Genomic DNA, 21,288 nt, shown 5'->3' with positions numbered 1-21,288 from the left:
CCAAACTAACCGAGCGTTAACCATGCGCTCCATCACCTTACAGACACAGCTTGTAAGAGAAATGGGGCGGTAACTAGAAGGAAGGTGTCTATCCTTCCCGGGTTTGGGTATAGGAACAACGACGGCGTCACGCCAACGCATGGGGACTTCGGTCCAGACGTGATTGTAGGCACGAAGAAGGAAGCTTTTGCCTGCCGGAGAAAAGTGTGCCAACATCTGAACATGAATGGCATCTGGCCCCAGAGCAGAGGACCGGGACAGTGCAAGTGCACGTTTGAGTTCCCGCATAGTAAAGGGGGCATTATAATTTTCCAGATTCAGCGAGTGGAAGGAAGGTAGCCGAGCCTCTTCTGCCTCTTTCCTGGGAAGGAAGGCAGGGTGGTAATGGGCGGAGCTTGAAACCTCCGCGAAAAAGCAGCCGAAGGCGTTGGAGATATCCACAGGATCAACAAGGACCTCATCACCTGAAGTCAGGCCAGGTACCGAGGAGTGGGCCTTAATGCCCAACAGCCAGTGCAGGCCACCCCAGACGACAGAAGAGGGAGCAAAACTGTTAAAGGAGCTGGTGAAAGAGGCCCAACAAGCTTTTTGCTGTCTTTGATGACTCTACGGCATTGCGCTCGGAGTCGTTTGTATCCAATACAATTCGCCAACATAGGATGGCGGCAAAAGGTGCGTAAAGCATGTCGTCGAGCACGGATAGCGTCTCGACAAGCCTCATTCCACCAGGGGACGGAAACGCGATGTAAAGAAGAGGCAGTACGAGGAATGGAACGTTTGGCAGCATTGATGATAACAGCCGTGAGGTATTCGACCTGACTGTCACAACTGAGAAAATCGTGGTCCGGAAAGGTCGCCAGGGAGGAGTAAAGTCCCCAATCAGCTTTCGGTATGTTCCAGCTCGAAGGACGTGGGGATGGGGTGTGGTGCAGGAGACGAACGACACAAGGGAAGTGGTCGCTCGAATAGGTGCCAGAAAGGACATACCACTCGAACCGACGGGCAAGAGTGGTAGAACAGATCGAGAGGTCCAAGTGGGAGTAGGTATGAGTAGAGTACAAGAGGAAAGTCGGGGCGCCAGTATTGAGGCAGACAAGATGGAGATGGTTGAAGACATCCGCCAAGAGGGAGCCTCTCTGACAGGATCCAGGAGAGCCCCAAAGGGGATGATGGGCATTGAAGTCACCAAACAATAAAAACGGCGGAGGAATGGAACAATCAGGTGCATCATGTCAGCCCGACTAACTGCGGATGACGACGGAGTGTAGATGGTACAAACAGAAAAGGTAAAGGCAGAAAGAGTAATACGGACAGCTATTGCTTGGAGTGGGGTGGTCAATGGGAGGGGATGGTAATAGACATTGTACCGAACGAGCAACATGACCCCACCATGAGCTGGAATACCGTCCACAGGGGGGAGGTCAGACCACTCCGAGGTATAGTGGGTAAAAGCAATACGGTCAGTTGGGCGCAACTTGGTTTCCTGGAGACCAAGGACGAGCGGACAGTGCAGGCGGAGGAGCAGTTGTAATTCCTCCCGATTAGATCGAATACCTCTTATGTTCCAATGTAACAAAGCCATCGCTAGACAGAAAAGAGGGGGAACGAAACGGGTGAAGAGCTTGTCACCTCGACGACCGCGGAGGGCCAGGTGTCGAGGGAACAACGCTGCAACCGGCGGGAAGCGGATCCTGTTCCATCGAGTCGTCGCCAGCGGCGGCCGCTTTCCCAGGTTGCGTAGGAGGGGCAGCATCATTCGCCGACGAGAGGCCAGCTGAGCGCCTGGCAGCAGAGTGTCCCGGCGAAACTGAGGACAGCCGGGAGCAGCGACTCACGGATGGAGCGTTAGACGAAACGCGCCGGGGTGGAGAGGGGGATAAAGATTTCTTCTTGGAGGCCTTCTTGGAAGGCCGATGAGGCACAGGGATGGTGGGCTGGACCCGAAGGAGGTCCTCACGCGCGGGGTCCGTTTTGGAACGCCGGACCTCGGAAGCCGGGGCCCGGAACGTTTCCCCGATGGACGCCTGAGAAGAGGATCGCTTCTCAGGCGGCGGAGGGGGAGGAGGAGGAAGGGTGGCCCCCGGGGCAGAAGGGGCAGGGGCCGCGAGGGAGGAGGATTTGGAAGGCGGAGGCAGAGGCAGAGACCCCGGATGGGCTGAGGAGGTGGAGGGGGGACAGGATAGGGGCAAGGATACTGTGGAAGGAGTGGACACGACTGAGGCAAACGAAGTTGTCAATGTCATGGGATGAAGGCGGTCATACTTCTTCCTGGCCTCAGAATAAGAGAGACAATCCAAAGTTTTTAATTCTTGAATCTTCTTCTCCTTCTGATACGCGGGGCAGTCTAAAGATCTAGGCGAGTGGATGCCAGGACAATTGACGCACCGAGGTGGTGGGGTGCATGTATGTTCCTCACGAAGAGGACGTCCGCAATCGCCACAAAGGGGCTCAGCCTCACACCGTGACGACATGTGCCCAAAGCGCAAACACCGAAAGCAGCGCATAGGAGGCGGGACGTAAGGTCGCACATCGCACCGGTAGCACATCACCTTTACCTTCTCCGGGAGAATGTCCCCCTCGAAGGCGAGGATAATGGCTCCGGTGTCGATGCGACGGTCTTTGGGGCCACGCTGAACTCGCCGGACGAAATGCACACCTCGGCGCTCCAGGTTGGCCCTGAGCTCCTCATCAGATTGCAGCAGGAGGTCCCGATGAAAAATAACCCCCTGCGTCCTATTCAGTGCCAGATGCGGGACAATAGACACTGGGATGTCCCCTAGTCAGTCACACACCTGGAGCGCCGTCGACTGTGTGGCGGAGGCGGTCTTTATAAGAACGGACCCCGAATGCATTTTACTGAGAGCCTCGATTTTGCCCGAAGATGTCCTCGATGTGCTGGACAAAGAACATGGGCTTGGAGGTGGTGAATATCCCCCCATCGTTCCGAGAACAGACTAAATCGCGGGGGAAGTACTTCGCCCCAAGCCGGCGGGCCTGTCCTTCCTCCCAGGGAGTGGCCAAGGGGGAAAGGGCAGGAGAACCAGAACCAGAGACAGTACCTTTCTTTTTAAAAGACTCTGCCGCAGAGCGACTTGATACATGTTGACGTTTCATCTGCGAAACGTCCGCCCCGATACCACCCACTCCGACCAGGGGCTCTCCCCGCGGGCGCCACCCAGCCTCAGCAAGGGCCACCTGGCAGGATGACCGTTGCCGGGAGTCCCGATGCCCCAAGGAGATGGGCATCTACTCCTTGGCCGATGTGGGGAGGGTGCAGCTCAGGTATCGGCAGTACGATCCCTGTGTTGTCAGGGGGCTACAACCTAGAGGGTACATGACGACCCCACCACAACGGGCTGGCTACCGTGCTGGATTTCGGGTGCCATGGAAAGTCCATCATGATCGTAGGTGCAGATGGGGACGCACTATGGGCGTAACTTGTGCAACCCATCAGGCGTTTAGGCCCAATTTGAGGAATAGTGGGTGTGGTTACAACGCCGTTACAATGCTGAGTGCCAAGGTCTTAGTGCACTGAGGACCAGTGATACACCACGTAAGACGTCCTTCCCCAAAAGACTCGTACGTCTGTAGAATTTTGAAAAAAGGAGGTCAAACCCCAACGGGGATCATCACATGGAATGCCGAAACGGTTGAAACTCCTTTTAGTCGCCTCTTACGACAGGCAGGAAAACCTCGGGCCTATTCTTACCCCGGACCCGCAGGGGGGTTGGACACACCTGTGAGCACAGCACATAAAATGCTACGAAACATCCTGCATTGCTATCCTTACAAAATTACCCATGTTCAGGAGTTGCTTTGTGCTGACCAGCCAGTAAGACAAAAGTATGCTCTAGAGTTTCTTGCTCACGTGGAAGTACACAATGAATAGCCCGGAACTTTCTGTGGGCACACAAAGCCCATACCCATCTCGAAGGGCAAGTCAATATACAAAATTACAGAATATGGGCTAGGAAACTCTGCTTGCACATCAACTGGTACTGTTTCATTCTACAAAGATAACTCTACAGTGTGGGCTGATAGCACTGTTTACCGTAGAGCTATGGGTCCTACGGGTCCTGTTACCTGCACCATCTCTGGTAAACGCAATGAGAGTCTTTTGTGCACCAAAGTCATTCAAACCCTTCAACGGTGTGGTTGATTTTGTAGGATCATTTTTATCCAAAGTGGTACTGCTCTGCGCTTGGTACAGCCAGTGAAGCAGCTTTTTGAAAATGCTACAATTATCAGCTGTCAGTTCCTTACAGCCTGGCCATCAAAATCACCTGATCTTAAACCTGTTGACTTCTGGCAGCAGTGTAAACTTAAAAATGCTGTATTCAGAAATCTGATCACAAACACATTTCAATTGAAGGCATACACTGAGCAATGCATTCTTAACTTGACCCCCGAGACATTACGATCTCTTTTGCATCATGCTGTTTCTCAATTTCCACTTGTGGCAGAAAACTGTACAGCATATTGAACATGTCTTGTACCAGCTTCATGACAGTTAAAACTGATATTATTCCCACTTTTTATGTGATTTTTAGACTCAGGCCAGTTAAAAACTGATTTCATTGTCACTTTTTATGTGGTATTTGCCTCAGGACAACTAAAAAAAGGATTTTTCTCATTCGATGTGGTACAACCTTGCCATAGTGGATGGGCTTACCTAATTAACAGTGCCACAACTGATGAATGCCAAACTGATCCATCATGCATGTTGCACAGCACAGTTGGTTCTATGTGCAACTCACGCCACCGCCATTGTATTGTGATTCATCTATTAGTTGTAGCTGAACCCATTTACGTTATGACACATACGGAGCCATTTAGTGCTAAAATTTTCATTACCTTCCTCCCCACCCCCTCATTACTTCCCCCCCCCCCCCTTCTTCAATAATATTCTGTTCAAAATTGACATCATTCTTAGCATTGTTCCTGTTTTGTACAGTGTTTTAAAACAGGAACTTTAACTATAATTAGCCTGTATTTTCCAAAACAGAGTAAAATTAACATTAATTTATTTCTGTTTAGTACTGCCATGTGCGTTTTGTGAGTAAAAACTATGAAATTGAATGTTATCTTTTATAATACTTGGATTTATTTGTCACTACAGAATAAAAAATAAATAAATAAAAAAGTTCTGATTCTTACCACACCCTGCCTCAGTCTGTTTATAAGTTCTTTCTCTATTGCAGTATCAAGTCTTGCTGCAACAAGTGCTTTAACTTCTTTCCTTCGCTCTCTTCGTTCAATCTTGCGCTGCAGAGGGATTAACTTCTTCCTGTAATAATAAGAAAAAAAGTATGAAGTTACAGATGAAGACTAGTTAATTTCACTTCAGAAATGTTTTTGCTACTGTGCAGTTAAAATAACATGAGACTTTTGACAATTCTGATTACAGTGCAAGGGAGTGCTGTTGCCAGACCAAACTGAGTGTGCCAAGCCCACTTTCAGCAAGCATATGGTCATTAAACAGCCATCGCAGAAGCCTTGTTAAGTAATAAAAACAATAATACCTAACTACGTACTTATGTCAATGAATATTTTATAAATACAAACAATTATGGAGTAATCAGTTTGGAAGGGAAGAATCATCATTTCCTCTTTCTTTGACCTAGAATTGGTGTTGGAGCTGATAGAAATCTCCATATCTTTGATTTGTTCCTCCAACAGCACTTCCCAGACCTGTTTCTTTGAATACACTCCTGGTGTAGCTCACAACACAAGCTCAGTCCTGGGGGCGTAGCTCCTGCAATAACATTTCATCGTCATTTGCAACTCACTGAGAATGAACTTTTTATTGTTCCTTGGCACATAGCTTTTCATAGGCTCATTAAGTTCAAGAGGATTGAAACAAGTGTAGTATTGAGAAATCTACACCAGATTCATTGACCTGGTAGAATTAGTTTCTTTACCTGTACAGTTTTACAAACTCTCATTAACTCAACCTTTTATTCATGACAATTTCAGTTTTCTCCACTAGAATATTTCTCTGCATCCAAAGCAAAATATCTTATTTCCGCTACTGCATTTTCAGAGCTCTGACACAATGAAGTAGTATGGTGCATCAAGCATTACTCTTAATTCAGGGAATATTTTGTATTGAAATGGATAACCTTTGCATAAAAACTCGTGATTTCTCATGGTAGCCACCTCGCTTTCAGGAACAAAACAGCAATAAAGGATCTGGAACAAAGCTAAGAGGCAAGCCAATGTGAAGTACAATTATCCTGCCCCCTTTCCTTTCCTATCGGACTTTAGTTGTTCCTTCAGCTGTGCAGTCCACCCAGCTTACTGCCTTGTGAGATATGCATTAACCCATGTCCCATCACACCAAACAATATTATAACAATGAAATGCCTCTACAGCATGCACATACTGTCAAACCATCCACCACAAAAATGTTTTGTGCCAGAAATCATACCTCAAAAACAGTTTAGAGGAGCTGACTTACTCCCATTAAATGGAAATGAGCATTTGGCATCATTGACCGGGAGATCTCTTGCGGTGCAGGTCTTATTACATTCGACACCACATTGGGCGACCTGCACGCTGGATGGGGATGAAATGATGATGATGAAGACAACACAACACCCAGTCCCTGAGTGGAGAAAATCTCTGCCCATAGGACGGCAATCCGTCACGCTGACCAATCAGCTATTGAGGCGGACACTCCCATTAAATAACTGTGCTTCACTTAACACTTAAAAAAAACACCTTTTTAACATGGATTACTCCTTGTATTGATAATAACCATACACAATCCTGTGTATTGCATCTTACTGGAATGTAGCTATCTATATTATGGCCTCTTCTCCTGCCCATTGTTTCCAAGAAAGAATGACCTGGTGATGCTTCACTGTTCTCATTTTTCTCACTTCTTTCTCCTTTCAAATTCTATGTGCCATCTTCATGTTGGAAAACCTTGCACACTGTAGGCTGCTCCTTTCCTCCTGCATTCTCTTGTGCCGCGCATTGCACATCACGCAAGATAGGTCATAGGGACAGTCCCCCCCCCCCCCCCCTTCTGTAGGCACATAAAATGTATCATATTCTCATGAAAAAGCAAAATTGTCATTTTTGCAAGAAAATCAAAATTGTCATGAACCCACAAAAATTGTTGTACACCCACAACCATGCCTTAATAAAAAATATACTTTTGCAGGGGAGATGGCTGATCTTCCCTGCATATCTCTCCCCCCCCCCCCCCCTACACACACACACACACACACACACACACACACACACACACACACACACAATTACCCTCAGCAAGGCTGCAGCCCAAGACATGGAGGTGCCAACTCTTCCCATCGACATTTCCACCCAGCTCACTGCCCAACTTGAGCAAGACCTCACTGCTGCCCATCAGACAGCAAGGGCTCAGCGAGAGAAAGAGCACATTCATCATCGACTAACAGGCAGGGGCAACAAATCACAAACAAAAACACCAACACCACACATGCAACCAGGTATCACACTGTAACGTTCCCTGGCAGCACACACACTATTAATAAAATGAAATGACATTTAATTGTACTATGTAGGCTACTATGAAGCAATTCGTATGTACTGTAATTGTTTAACAAAAAATATTATTTAATTTTGTATAAAGGACGTTGGCTATTATTGTAATATTTTCTGTAATAATATTCTCGATGTATTTATGATTGTAATAATTCTATACTCATAATGTAATTACGAAATATGTTAATATCTGCGATGAAAAAATGTAAAATATAGCCACAGAGGAAAATAATGTTGTAAGGTTACAAAGAGATATTCAAAATCAGCAATAGTGTAAAAAGCACTACATCATGTGCACTCTTTGTTGTCTCCCTTGAGAGCTGAGAGAGAGAGAGAGAGAGAGAGAGAGAGAGAGAGAGAGAGAGAGGAACCTGTGATGTAGCATTATATGAATGAGCAGACTTCTTTTGTCTGTATATATCTTTAGCCGCCATTAGAGGAGAAATTATAAAGGTGTGTAATTTTAATTATTGTTATGGTCTAAATACATTATAATTTATCAAAATTGTGTATTACTAATGTAAATTAGCTTGCCCATGTCATCTATAATATTTCTTTAAAGAATTTTCAACACTTTTAGCGATTATCGTTGGTGTTGCCGGGCTGTGCCGCGACCGAACGATTTGCAGCGGCGGCACATTTAAAAAATTGTTCCGCTATAAAATTAACCAAACCCGTAAATCGGGAGCAGGTAAAATTAGCAGTGAATTACGAAATTTTTTCTTTTACAGCGATCCTGAGGCTGACTGAATTTATTACTGGTTTTACATTTGTGCATTCATAGGCGGATAATTAACGTTGAAGTTGTTAATCTGTTGGTTCTTTCAATTTCTAAAGCAAATAACTTAAAACGTATAGTGAAGTGTGTTTTGTTAATGATAATTAAACGTTCAGGTCGGCTTGGCAATATTTAACCATTTTATGCTAACAGAGACAGTCTTGTGTTCCATAGCTAACACCTGGAAAGAAGTCAGTAAATATTTAAAAAACCACTGCATTTAGAAAATGTGTGCCAAGGCCAAAATACGTAAAAAATTTAATTTAAATAATTTTCAAAGTCATAAATGTTATTACTCAGTTAGTTTGAATTTATCAGCATGAGAGGGTTGCTAATGTTCACATAATTTTAAATGTGCTTAATTCTGTCTAAATGAATTTTTATTACCACACGTAAATAAGGGGTTCTACAACAAAGTTCGTACTGAAAGAGTAAATAACAAAAATATTTAAAGCCATTTCTTCCCCATTTTTATCCATTCATTTTTACATAAAATATGCCTTTACAAATGTCTGCTTGTATCTGTGTATCTGTGTGTGTGTGTGTGTGTGTGTGTGTGTGTGTGTGTGTGCGCGCGCGCGTGCGCACGCGAGCGAGAGAGAGTGTATACCTGTCCTTTTTTCCCCCCTAAGGTAAGTCTTTCCGCTCCCGGGATTGGAATAACTCCTTACCCTCTCCCTTAAAACCCACATCCTTTCGTCTTTCCTCTCCTTCCCTCTTTCCTGACGAAGCAACCGTTGGTTGCGAAAGCTCGAATTTTGTGTGTATGTTTGTGTGTCTATCGACCTGCCAGCGCTTTTGTTTGGTAAGTCTCATCATCTTTGTGTGTGTATATATATAAAGAAAGATGATGAGACTTACCAAACAAAAGCACTGGCAGGTCGATAGACACACAAACAAACACAAACATACACACAAAATTCTAGCTTTCGCAACCAACGGTTGCCTCGTCAGGAAAGAGGGAAGGAGAGGGAAAAACATTCCCCTACAACGTATCACATACAACTATTAGGGGACCACACATCAGTGTATGTGGGAAATAAAACTGACTACACCAACCTTCTCAGCTTCCTCAAAGCTGAGGGATTAGAGGACCCCGGATGAAAAGACACAAATGTATATTGTGAAACATTATAACCCCTAAACACATACTATAGGAAGTCCCTGGCTGGGATTGCATGATCGGGCACCAATTTCTTCACATGCAGGTCACAGCCAAACTAGCTCGTGGAGCTAGCCGATACGGCTCTCTCCTGGGGCTTTCTGAAGTAGCTCCTGCTTCATATGGTCATCGTGGTAGAAATATACACACCATTGTGTGCCCCCCAACAATGCCACATTTGCTAGCAATTTGTGAATGCAGCCAAGAGCTGAATTCAGGGATTCTGCAAGTGTGCTGGCAACCACGAAGCACAACTCTACAAACCTGGGACAGCTGTAATATGCACCAACTGTGGTAGTGCCCATGTGAACCACATGAACCACAGAGTGTGCGATGCATACAAAGAAGCTCTATGGCATAAAAATGCCAAAGAAAACCAATCAGCTGCTAGAACATGTCCAAGGTCCTCCGCACTCAGTGAGGAGCACAATCTCCTTTGCCGGCATTGTAAGTGGCAGGGGATGGGCCGAGGAGGCTCAGAGCTCCACAAGCACACAAAACACTTCCACAGCAACAGAACTACAACAAACACACACAACAACTAACACCACTCCAACACTGGTAGTAACACTACTTGCCCCCATATCACACCAAGTAAACTCCGACCACGCCAGACAACGACACACACAAAACCAAAGAAGACGCACCACCACAAGGAAAGGAAGGAAGCAAAGGAACCTGAAAAACAAAAAGGGCAAACACTTCCACAGCACAAAAAAGAAACCAACAACAAAACTAGGAAACTCGGGCGCTGAGTCAAAGAGACAGCCAAACCACAAACCAATTACTACTCCCCCCCCCCTCCCCCAACCATACCAACAACACAGGTGACCAAAAATGAGATACAAAACACGAACACTCAAGACAGCACATTCAGAACTCCAACATAAGAACCAGCGACCATCAATACTACAGCCAACACAGCAGCCAACTTAAACATCCTCACAATGACCAGTGGAGCAGTGGAGACACTACTCCCCACTCACATGTGGTTTAAGACCCTCCTGAGGATCTTAAACTTCATCATCACACACCTCTTCACAACCACACCTGGCCAGCATTTGGCTGCCATAAAAACAGCTCTCACCATGCTCCCTACACTCTTCCATGGATAATACACCACAATCGCTCCAACACGCAAACAACAATGCACTGACACAGGTCCTGTTCTGAAATGCAGGTGAGATCAGTAACAAAAGGGCTGAACTAGCCGTATTCATGGAGAAGGGAATCCAGATCATTCTCATGAACAAAACTAAACTCCAGCCAAACAGACAACTATGCTTCTCAGGCGACTGCATCTACCATACCGATCGACCAAACAGCACAGCTGCAGGTGGAACAGCAATCACCACACACGAAGACATACAACACACAAACATTGATCTCCCAGCACTTGAAAGATTCAAGGCCACAACTGTTACAGTCAAGTTCATCGGTGCCAACACTACACAAATACTGGTATAAAATCCTCCTGGTAACATCATAACATGTGATATCAGCACAATACTCAACACAGTAGTGCGCATTACAGTCACTGGAAATCTTAATGCTAAACAACCTGACTGGAATTCATGCATACAAAACACCAACAGCAAAAAGTTCTATGAACACACACCAGGCTGAAACTACTTTACACATTAGTACAGGCCGAGCCGACGCACATTCGCTACCGCAGGGAACAACCGCCAGACGTGATAGACATGGCCCTCTTCAAGGGAGTCACATTCACTCTCAATGTTGAAGTTGTAAATTCTCTGGCCTCAAACCACATCCCTCTAATATTGCACACAGAAGAGACACTGCAGTACAATGAACCACGCAGGATACTCAACTACAAGCGTGCAAATTGGGTACTGCTCAACGAAACACTTGATAGTTGTATCCCAGAGCCTCACAACACGATTATGCAACTTCACAAATTGATGAAGCTGTCAAAGCACTCACCATTATGGGTTCAGGGCACAATATCTGACTCCATTCCAGTACTCACACCACAACAGCGTTCAGCAGCACTGCCCCCAGAAATACAAGGACTGGCCTAAACGAGAAACCATCTCAGGAGATACTGGCAGTACATCAGGCACCCACTGTACAAACAGCACATTAACAGGACCTGGGATATCATACATGAAAAAATACGAACATTTAAAACCACGAAGCAGGACAGCAAACTCGCAGAGTTAGATGCCACGCAGCAGGGTGTATGGAAACTAGCTCATCACTTCACCAAGGAGAAACACCACACATCAATTCTACGATAACCATGGAACAGAAGGCTGAACAGATAACCAGGATACTAGCAGCGTCATTCACACGGAATCTGGTTCCTTCCGACCTCCCTCACACTTTAAATGGACCGGGAGGTCACATGACTTGTTATCCAGCCGAAATGCGACATAATAAAATGATACTAGCACACATGAAATCGCATGGGTCATCGAGCATACCACAGCTAGAAAGGCGCCTGGTCCCAATGGCACTCAAAACTGTGTCCTCCAGAAGTTCACGGATGAAGCTACAGAGTACCTAACACACACACACACACACACACACACACACACACACACACACACAAAAAACAAATTCCATCTTTCAGCACCAACCCTTCCCTGCCTATTGGAAGGCAGCCAAGGTCCTGAGGTTCAGGAAGCCAGGGAAACACCACTCCCTCCCACAAAATTACTGACCCATCAACCTGCTGTGCTCGCTCAGCAAGGTTGCTGAGAAGGTAATTCTCAAATGCTTCACTAGGCACTGTATCACCAACAACACACTAAGGCTGGAGCTCTGGAATCACCACGCCACAACAAAACAACAACTCCGTGTAGTGGAACACATCATAGACAGCTAAAACACCAACAAAGCTACAGGTGCTGTGTTCCTGGACAGCGGAGAGGCCTTTGATCGTCTAAAGCACAACAGTCTCACTCGCAAACTCAGCAATGCTGGTTTCATGCTTCTATACTGATGTTCAGGGCAAACAATCAACACGACACAGTACACAAGCGTGAGAACCCCAAAGCAGTATCCTAGGGCTCCACTGATTTAACATCTATGACTTCCCAGCTACACAAAACACGAAGGTAGCCATCTATGCAGATGATACCGCCATCCTAGCACAAGACTGGAAATCATCAAACATTAACTCACAAATACAGCCATCACAATCGCGTGTTAAGTAAACGTTGATTAAGTGTGAGCTGTTCTGTTCATACACAAACCGAAACATCTACACAAACACCAAAACTGCAGACCAATAACGCTACACATACGTCAAATATGTTTCTGTAAGGAAGTCAGATACTACAGTGTCAGGCTGGTCAAAAAACTTACATGGTGCCACCACACTGAATACATGACCAACTGAGGCTCAAACAGCTTTACCCCGAGCTTAACAGATATAGGAGGGTGTCGTAGTCTGTACACACAACACTAATTAGACCACTGATTATGTATGCGGCTTCAGTCTTGGAATGCGCGGCTCAAACACGTCTGCACTGCCTGCAGATCATGCAGAACAAAGTGCTACTTATCATAAGCAACACTTCACGATACACACACACTGCAGACCTTCACAGATAAAAGCGCCTTGAGACTTAACACAGGTATTAAGAAAACTCGCCACACAACTTTACAGGAAAATGAGACATTCGAACAACCCTTTCATCATTAACATGGGAAACTACGATCACAGCCATAGGTGGGAACATAACTGTCTAAAAACACTACTAATCAGGGATAATTAATCACCTATGGGTAGCACCAATACACAGACAGAAAATACTGGTGAACACCTGCAGCACAGCAAAGCTAACTGGAATTGCCAGCTGTAAACCAGCTGATCAACTGGCAATAGAGGGAAACCGTACTGTACACTAAAATGCAAACAAACCAACTGAAACCCTTACACAGTGCAATCGATTTATGATCAATTGACCAAACTTAACGACCTTGGCTTGTTACAGGTATAGACGCTGCATCTGGCTCAGGAGACTCACAAGTGCCCAAGCCCGGCAGTACCTCCCCTTTTCTTGATAGGGCTGGCACTCTCGATGATGACCTAAGCTATGACAACAGTACCTAGCAATGCACAATACCCAAAAATAACAACAATCACACCCTTGCATGATCTGTTGCAGATAGCAAGAAAAACCACTACTGCTCTTACTACCCCACCAGACTATCACAGACATTTTTCCCCTTAGCGCTTGCCTTGGCACTTTTTTCCTCTCTGCCCCTGAAACTGCAACTCTTCGTTCACTTTTTGTCCACTATCTGTCTCCTCGATGAGCCCGTATTGTGGGTAGCCCTACCCAGATGTACAGATAACATCACAGCCCTACATCCCATGAAGTCCTCGATTAGTAACTAACAAATACGGAAGTGACAGTAGAACTTTTGTAATAGTCACCACGTTGGTGTGGACATGGAGAGGCCCCACCCTTTAAAAAAGGTCCCAGTGAAATGTAGGAACATGTGAGGTAATACTACCCCTACAACTTATCTTTGAAGGTAGATTTATTAAAGGTAAACCCAGACTAATAGTATTTGTAGATATACAGAAAGCTTTTGACAAGTTCGAATTTTCACTCTGCAGTGCAGTGTGCTGCTGATACAAAACTTCCTGACAGATTAAAAGTGTGTGCCATACCAGGACTCAAGCCTGGAAACCTTGCTTTTTGTGAGAAAATGCTTTACCGACTGACCTATCCAAGCACGACTCATGACCCACCCTCGACGCTTCACTTTTGCCAGAAACTTTCCTCTTACCTCCCAAACTTTATAGAATCAGCCTGGAAGTTTCATATCGGTGCACACTGCACTGCTGAATGAAAATACAATCTAGAAAGAATACTCTACACTGTAGCTAAGCTAATTCTCTGCAATATTCTTTCAGCCAGGAGTTCCATTACCAATTGTTGTGCAGGAGAACTTTTTGAAGTGTGGGAGGTACAAGAAAAGGTATTGGCAGAAGTAGAGCTGTGAGGACAAGTTGTGAGTTGCACCTGGATAGCTAAGTCAGTAGTGCACTTGCCTGTGATAGGCGAAGTTCCCAGCTCAATGCCCAGTCTGGTAAACAGTTTTCATCTACCAGGAAGTTTCAGCTTTCAATAATACTGACAGGAATACACTCTTTGAAATAATGAAGGGAGCTCATAAGAGGGTGAGTCAAATGAAAACCTTAAATTTGTAATAACAAATCAAAATTTCGCGCCGTTATCCTGTAAGTTGGTAAGCGTGCTACAAGCTGTGTGCAGAATGGCCTGTAGGTGGCAGCATAGTGCAGATGCACACATACCGTCACAGTATCAGTATAAAGATGGCCGCCCCACTTGCAACTTGCACCAGGGAAGAACAGCATTCTGTTATTTGGTTTTTGCATAGTGATGGTGTGAAACCTATTAAAATTCATTGACGAACGAAGGTTCAGTACAGTGATGCATATTTGTCACAGCAGCAAGTTTATAAATGGAGTAGGAAGTTCGCAAATGATATGACTTCAGTGGAAGATGCTCCTCGTCCAGGTCAGGCACAATGAGTTGTGACTCCACAGAACATTGCAGCTGTTGAAGCCATAGTGAAGGAAAACTGCCGAGTGACACTGAATTACATTGCAGCATGTCTACAGATTAGTCATGGGTCAGCACTCCACAATGTGCGTGATGTGCTCCAGTTTCACAAAGTGTGTGCAAGATGGGTGCCAAGACAGCTAACTCCTGAAATGAGAGAACGACATGTTGATGCTTGTGAAGAACTTCTTCAGCACTTTGAACGAGAAGGTGATGGCTTCCTTGCAAGAATCGTTACTGGGGATGAAACCTGGGTTCACTTCCACCAACCGGAAATGAAGAGCGTAAGCAAGGAATGGCGCCATTTCTAACCACCAAAACCAAAGTAGTATCAAACAGAACCATCAACAGGAAAGGTTATGCTGACTCTCTTTTTGGGATGAAAAAGGCGTCATTTTGGAGCATTACATGCCTAGAGGGACCACTGTCACCAGTGCATCACACACAGATCTCCTAAAAAATCATCTACAGCCTGCAATCAAATCAAAACGAGGTGGATTGCTGTCAGCAGATGTCCTTTTGCAACATGACAATGCAAGGCCCCACACTGCCCATACAACAGTTGCAACAATCACAGACCTGTATTTTGAGTGTCTTCCTCATCCACCATACTCACCAGACCTTGCCCCAAATGATTTCCAGATGTCTGGATCATTCAAAGACGCAATAGGATGAAAGAAGTTCCATTCTGATGAAGAGGTATGCCACGCAGTACGTGAGTGGCTGCGCAGTCTACCAAAAGAATTTTTTTCTAAAGGAATTTATGCACTTTGTAGGACTTGCATTGAGCGTGGGGGGGATTAGTTGAAAAGTGATACAGCCTTGTACCACTTCTGCACAATAACTAACATTTAAAAAAAAATATTTAATGTTTTCAGTTGACTCACCCTCGTATAAAGCACAGCGAGTGCATGGTTATCTACAATGTGTTGTAGCTTACGCCAATGTTATTCAATCTGCACAAGCAAAATATCACGGAAACCAAGGAAAAATCTTGAAATAGAATTAAAATTCACAGGGAAAGAATACAACTTTGAGGTTTGCCGATGACACTGTAATCCCATCAGAGACAGCAAAGGGCTTGGAACACTAGCTGAACAGAATGGATAGTGCATTGAAAAAAAGATTGTTAAGATGAACAACAACAAAAGTAAACAAGAATAGTGCGGTGCAGTCAAATTAAACTAGGCGATGTAGAGGAAAATAAATTAGGAAATGTGAAGTATTAGAAGTAATTGAGTTTTGTTATTTGGGCAGCAAAATAGTGACAGTAACTGAAGCATGGAGGATATAAAACCCAGACTAGCAATAGCAACAAAATCATCTATAAAAAAAGTCTGTTAACAGTGAATATAAATTTACATATTAGAAGATGTCTTCTGTAGGTATCTACCCTGGTTGTAGCATTGAACAGACATGAAAAATACAAACAGTTCACACAAAAAGACAGTGGAAGCCAAGTATGAATGCCGAAGATGAGATGGGTAGGTCAGATAGCCAATAAAGAGGAACTGAACTGGGGAGAAACTAAATTCAATGTACAATTTGACTAAAAGAAGTGATAAGTTGATAGGACCACACCCGAGGCATCATGGTATCATCATTTTGTTAATGGAGGAAACTGGGGATGGGGATAAAAATTTTTAGAGGCTGACTAAGGTTCAACTACAGTAAGCAGGTTCAAATGAGTTTATGTTGCAATAGTTGCAGAGATATGAAGAGGCTTGCCCAAGATAGTTAATGTAGATAGACGCATCACACTAGTCTTCGGGCTCTAGATTACAGCAACCTTTCTTATACTTCTATTTGTCTGTGAACAAGGACAGGGAAGGAATTCAAAGATCCTAGCATCTGTTTTAAGCAGTTTAGATGAAGCATGGACCACCTAAATCTGGATGAATCCCACTCAAACAAGAGTGAGTCCAGTGCTTTAAACACTGTATCACCTCGTATGACAGAAGATATTTTAAGGTTTCACTGTTAAAAATGTGAAGCCTTTAAATCATCAAGGTAACATTATTCTTTCCACCAGCATTGATAAAAAGTAATATTCTTTAGTTCAAAAATATATGAAATTAATTTGCTATCAAAAAAAATACATTGTGGTTCCCACACAACACAAATTTTTGAAAAATCATTAAGTGATTCCAGTGCAGTTGCGAGAGCACAATATGAATATCAGACACCACAGTGTTACTTACACTGATGAGCCAGAACATTATGACCATTGCCCACTGGGAGATCAAATGCCACATGGTGGTGACATAGGCACATGACACGGGAAGTATATAAGCAGAGCAGGGACAAATGGGTAGATTATTCCAGTGATGATAAACGACACCAACAGGGAGATACACTGAGCAGCTACGACAAAGGGCATGCTGTTATGGCCTGATTCCAGAGCATGAGCATCTCTGTAATGGCAAATCTGGTTGGCTGTCACGTGCTACTGTCAGGAACAACTAAAGTTGAAGGATAGTGAAAGAATGATAAGGTGACAAGGTGTAGAATGTCCAAATCCCTTCACTGAACACAGAGATTGTTGGAGGCTTACTTTCTCTGTCATTTACAATAGGTTGCAATTTGTGGCAGATCTGACAGAGTACAAAAGTGGTGCACATGCAAGTGTTTCTGAGAGTACTATTCACTGTATTGTTGAACATTGAGCTTCAAAGCACACGTCACCTACATCTTCACATGTTAACCAAATTGCAGTGGGCATGCGATCATAGAGATTTAGCCACCCATAATGGAAATGTATCACTTGGTTGGTTGAACCCTACTTCTCGAACACAATGTTGGTGGAAATGTCCAAATACACCATCATCCAGGACCCTATGTGAACATCGCCGCATATCACGAGTCCCTTCATGCTACAGTGGTTGCAGGTGCAATGTAGTTAACTCACAGTGATGACTTGGCCACCAAATTTACTGATTGGAATTAGAGATGGGTAGTTTGCGAACGAACGGGTGCAAAGGAACGGTTCACCAAGATGAACGAAAGGACCGAGGAATGAATCCCAAGGAACTATCAGTTCATAGTTCACTTCGGTCACGGCGGTCTACTTATAGTTCCCGGGAACAAGGAACGATCGGTTCATAGTTCACTTCGGTCGCGGCGGTCACTTCAGCAGTTCTCGTTCCAGCCTCGATCGCGTGCTCTTCTCAGTCTCGGTCTCCCTCGGCCGCACTCGTCGTTCTTCGCATGACCACCTGTCTCATTTCCACTGCCAACTGCTCCTAGTTAATTCACTCGTTTCGTTCACTGCACTCGCCTATTTTACACGTGTTCCAAACTGTTCTCGCACTTGGTTCTGGCTATTCAGCATCCACGACCGGTAATCAGAAAGTATTTTATAGTTACGTAAATTACATAAAAATTATGTTGTATGTAATAGGTACATCTTTTCAGGTAACAAAAGGGCATCTCAGCTCACTTCCTTATATCTATGAACAGCAGACGACATACTTATAACAAGAAAAGTTTTTTTGATATTCATATATTTTTTGGTTTCATCGACTTGATTTAGCAGCTAACTTTCAATAATTTGCTTAATTTTTAGTGTACGAAAACTCATATAAAACGATTTTTGTGTATCTTTCATATACAAAACATTACATTTAGGAAGGCTCTAATTATTTTTAAGTTTGGTTGTTTCCAATTTGCATTACCTGCTAGTTTGGTGTATTTGGAAAAAAAAGTCATTTTGGCTCATTAGGAAAAGCAGTGCCTCCCATTTGAAAAGACATAGATTGCCATAAAATCGTATTTACTTATTATCTCAAAAATATTTGTTCATAAGGAGCTTTCAAACCAAAAACTTTATTACTGCGAACTTATTATTATTATTATTATTATTATTATTATTATTATTATTATTCTTTCTTTTCTCAGACGTTATGTCTGGTCAAAAATGGAAAGTGACGCGGACCTTGATCAAGCGTGACTTCCTTTTAACTGTATGGTATATGTTATATTGCATTTAGGAACTTTCGGGTAGTTGAACATGTATCAATAATTACGGATTTCTGTAGTTGTATGTACAAGTTTGGATGTAGCTGTATTGCATTGATGTACTGGTGGATATTGTGTGATATGACTCCTGTAGTTGATAGTATAATTGGTATAATGTCAACTTTATCCTGATGCCTCATGTCCTTGACTTCCTCAGCCAGTTGGATGTATTTTTCAATTTTTTCTCCTGTTTTCTTTTGTATATTTGTTGTATTGGGTATGGATATTTCGATTAGTTGTGTTAATTTCTTCTTTTTATTGGTTAGTATGATGTCAGGTTTGTTATGTGGTGTTGTTTTATCTGTTATAATGGTTCTGTTCCAGTATAATTTGTATTCATCATTCTCCAGTACATTTTGTGGTGCATACTTGTATGTGGGAACGTGTTGTTTTATAAGTTTATGTTGTAAGGCAAGCTGTTGATTTATTATTTTTGCTACATTGTCATGTCTTCTGGGGTATTCTGTATTTGCTAGTATTGTACATCCGCTTGTGATGTGATCTACTGTTTCTATTTGTTGTTTGCAAAGTCTGCATTTATCTGTTGTGGTATTGGGATCTTTAATAATATGTTTGCTGTAATATCTGGTGTTTATTGTTTGATCCTGTATTGCAATCGTGAATCCTTCCATCTCACTGTATATATTGCCTTTTCTTAGCCATGTGTTGGATGCGTCTTGATCGATGTGTGGCTGTGTTAGATGATACGGGTGCTTGCCATGTAGTGTTTTCTTTTTCCAATTTACTTTCTTCGTATCTATTGATGTTATGTGATCTAAAGGGTTGTAGAAGTGGTTATGAAATTGCAGTGGTGTAGCCAATGTATTTATATGAGTGATTGCTTCGTGTATTTTGCTAGTTTCTGCTCGTTCTAGAAAGAATTTTCTTAAATTGTCTACCTGTCCATAACGTAGGTTTTTTATGTCGATAAATCCCCTTCCTCCTTCCTTTCTGCTTAATGTGAATCTTTCTGTTGCTGAATGTATGTGATGTATTCTATATTTGTGGCATTGTGATCGTGTAAGTGTATTGAGTGCTTCTAGGTCTGTGTTACTCCATTTCACTACTCCAAATGAGAAGGTCAATATTGGTATAGCATAAGTATTTATAGCTTTTGTCTTGTTTCTTGCTGTCAATTCTGTTTTCAGTATTTTTGTTAGTCTGTCTATATTTTCTTTTAGTTCTTCTTTAATATTTGTATTATCTATTCCTATTTTTTGTCTGTATCCTAGATATTTATAGGCGTCTGTTTTTTCCATCGCTTCTATACAGTTGCTGTGGTTATCCAATATGTAATCTTGTTTAGTGTGTTTTCCCTTGACTATGCTATTTATCTTACATTTTTCTGTTCCAAAAGCCATATTTATCATTGCTGAATACTTCTGTTATCTTTAGTAATTGGTTGAGTTGTTGATTTGTTGCTGCCAGTAGTTTTAGATCATCCATGTATAGCAAATGTGTGATTTTGTGTGGGTATGTTCCAGAAATATTGTATCCATAATGTGTATTATTTAGCATGTTGGATAGTGGGTTCAGAGCAAGGCAGAACCAGAAAGGACTTAATGAGTCTCCTTGGTATATTCCACGCTTAATCTGTATTGGCTGTGTTGTGATATTATTTGAATCTGTTTGGATATCAAGTGTGGTTTTCCAATTTTTCATTACTATGTTTAGGAACTGTATCAATTTAGGATCTACTTTGTATATTTCCAATATCTGTAGTAACCATGAGTGGGGTACACTATCAAAAGCTTTTTGGTAATCAATGCATGCGTAGTGTAGCGACCTTTGTTTAGTTTTAGCTTGATATATCACCTCTGCATCAAATATCAGTTGCTCTTTACATCCTCGTGCTCCTTTGCAACAGCCTTCTTGTTCTTCATTTATAATTTTGTTCTGTGTTGTATGTGTAATTAATTTCTGTGTAATGACTGAAGTTAATATTCTGTATATTGTTGGTAGGCATGTTATGGGGCGATATTTAGCTAGGTTTGCTGTGTCTGCTTGACTTTTAGGTTTCAGATAAGTTATTCTATGTGTAAGTGTATCAGGGAATGTGTATGGGTCTGCAATGTAACTGTTAAGTAATTTAGTTAGATGTGAATGTGTTGAGGTGAACTTCTTTAGCCAGAAATTTGCTATTTTTTCTTTTCCAGGGGCTTTCCAACTGTGAGTAGAATTAATTGCTTGGGTGACTTCATGTTGCAAAATTATCACTTCAGGCA

The 21,288-nt window shown here is 43.2% G+C and overlaps 1 protein-coding gene across 1 annotated transcript in view; it reads right to left on the bottom strand.

The window, feature by feature from the left end:
- Positions 1-21,288, bottom strand: part of LOC126174743 (protein MAK16 homolog) — a 72,010-nt gene that overhangs the window by 38,983 nt on the left and 11,739 nt on the right. Inside the window, exon 5 of the mRNA XM_049921063.1 lies at positions 5,158-5,287. Coding sequence (XP_049777020.1) covers positions 5,158-5,287 — 130 coding nt within the window. The remainder of the gene's footprint in view (positions 1-5,157; positions 5,288-21,288) is intronic.

Source organism: Schistocerca cancellata, chromosome 3, assembly GCF_023864275.1.
Source record: "Schistocerca cancellata isolate TAMUIC-IGC-003103 chromosome 3, iqSchCanc2.1, whole genome shotgun sequence".
In the NCBI taxonomy this organism is placed as follows: Eukaryota; Metazoa; Arthropoda; class Insecta; order Orthoptera; family Acrididae; genus Schistocerca; species Schistocerca cancellata.
The sequence above is the reverse complement of the archived record's forward strand: the minus strand, read 5'-3'. Positions and strand labels throughout refer to the sequence as shown.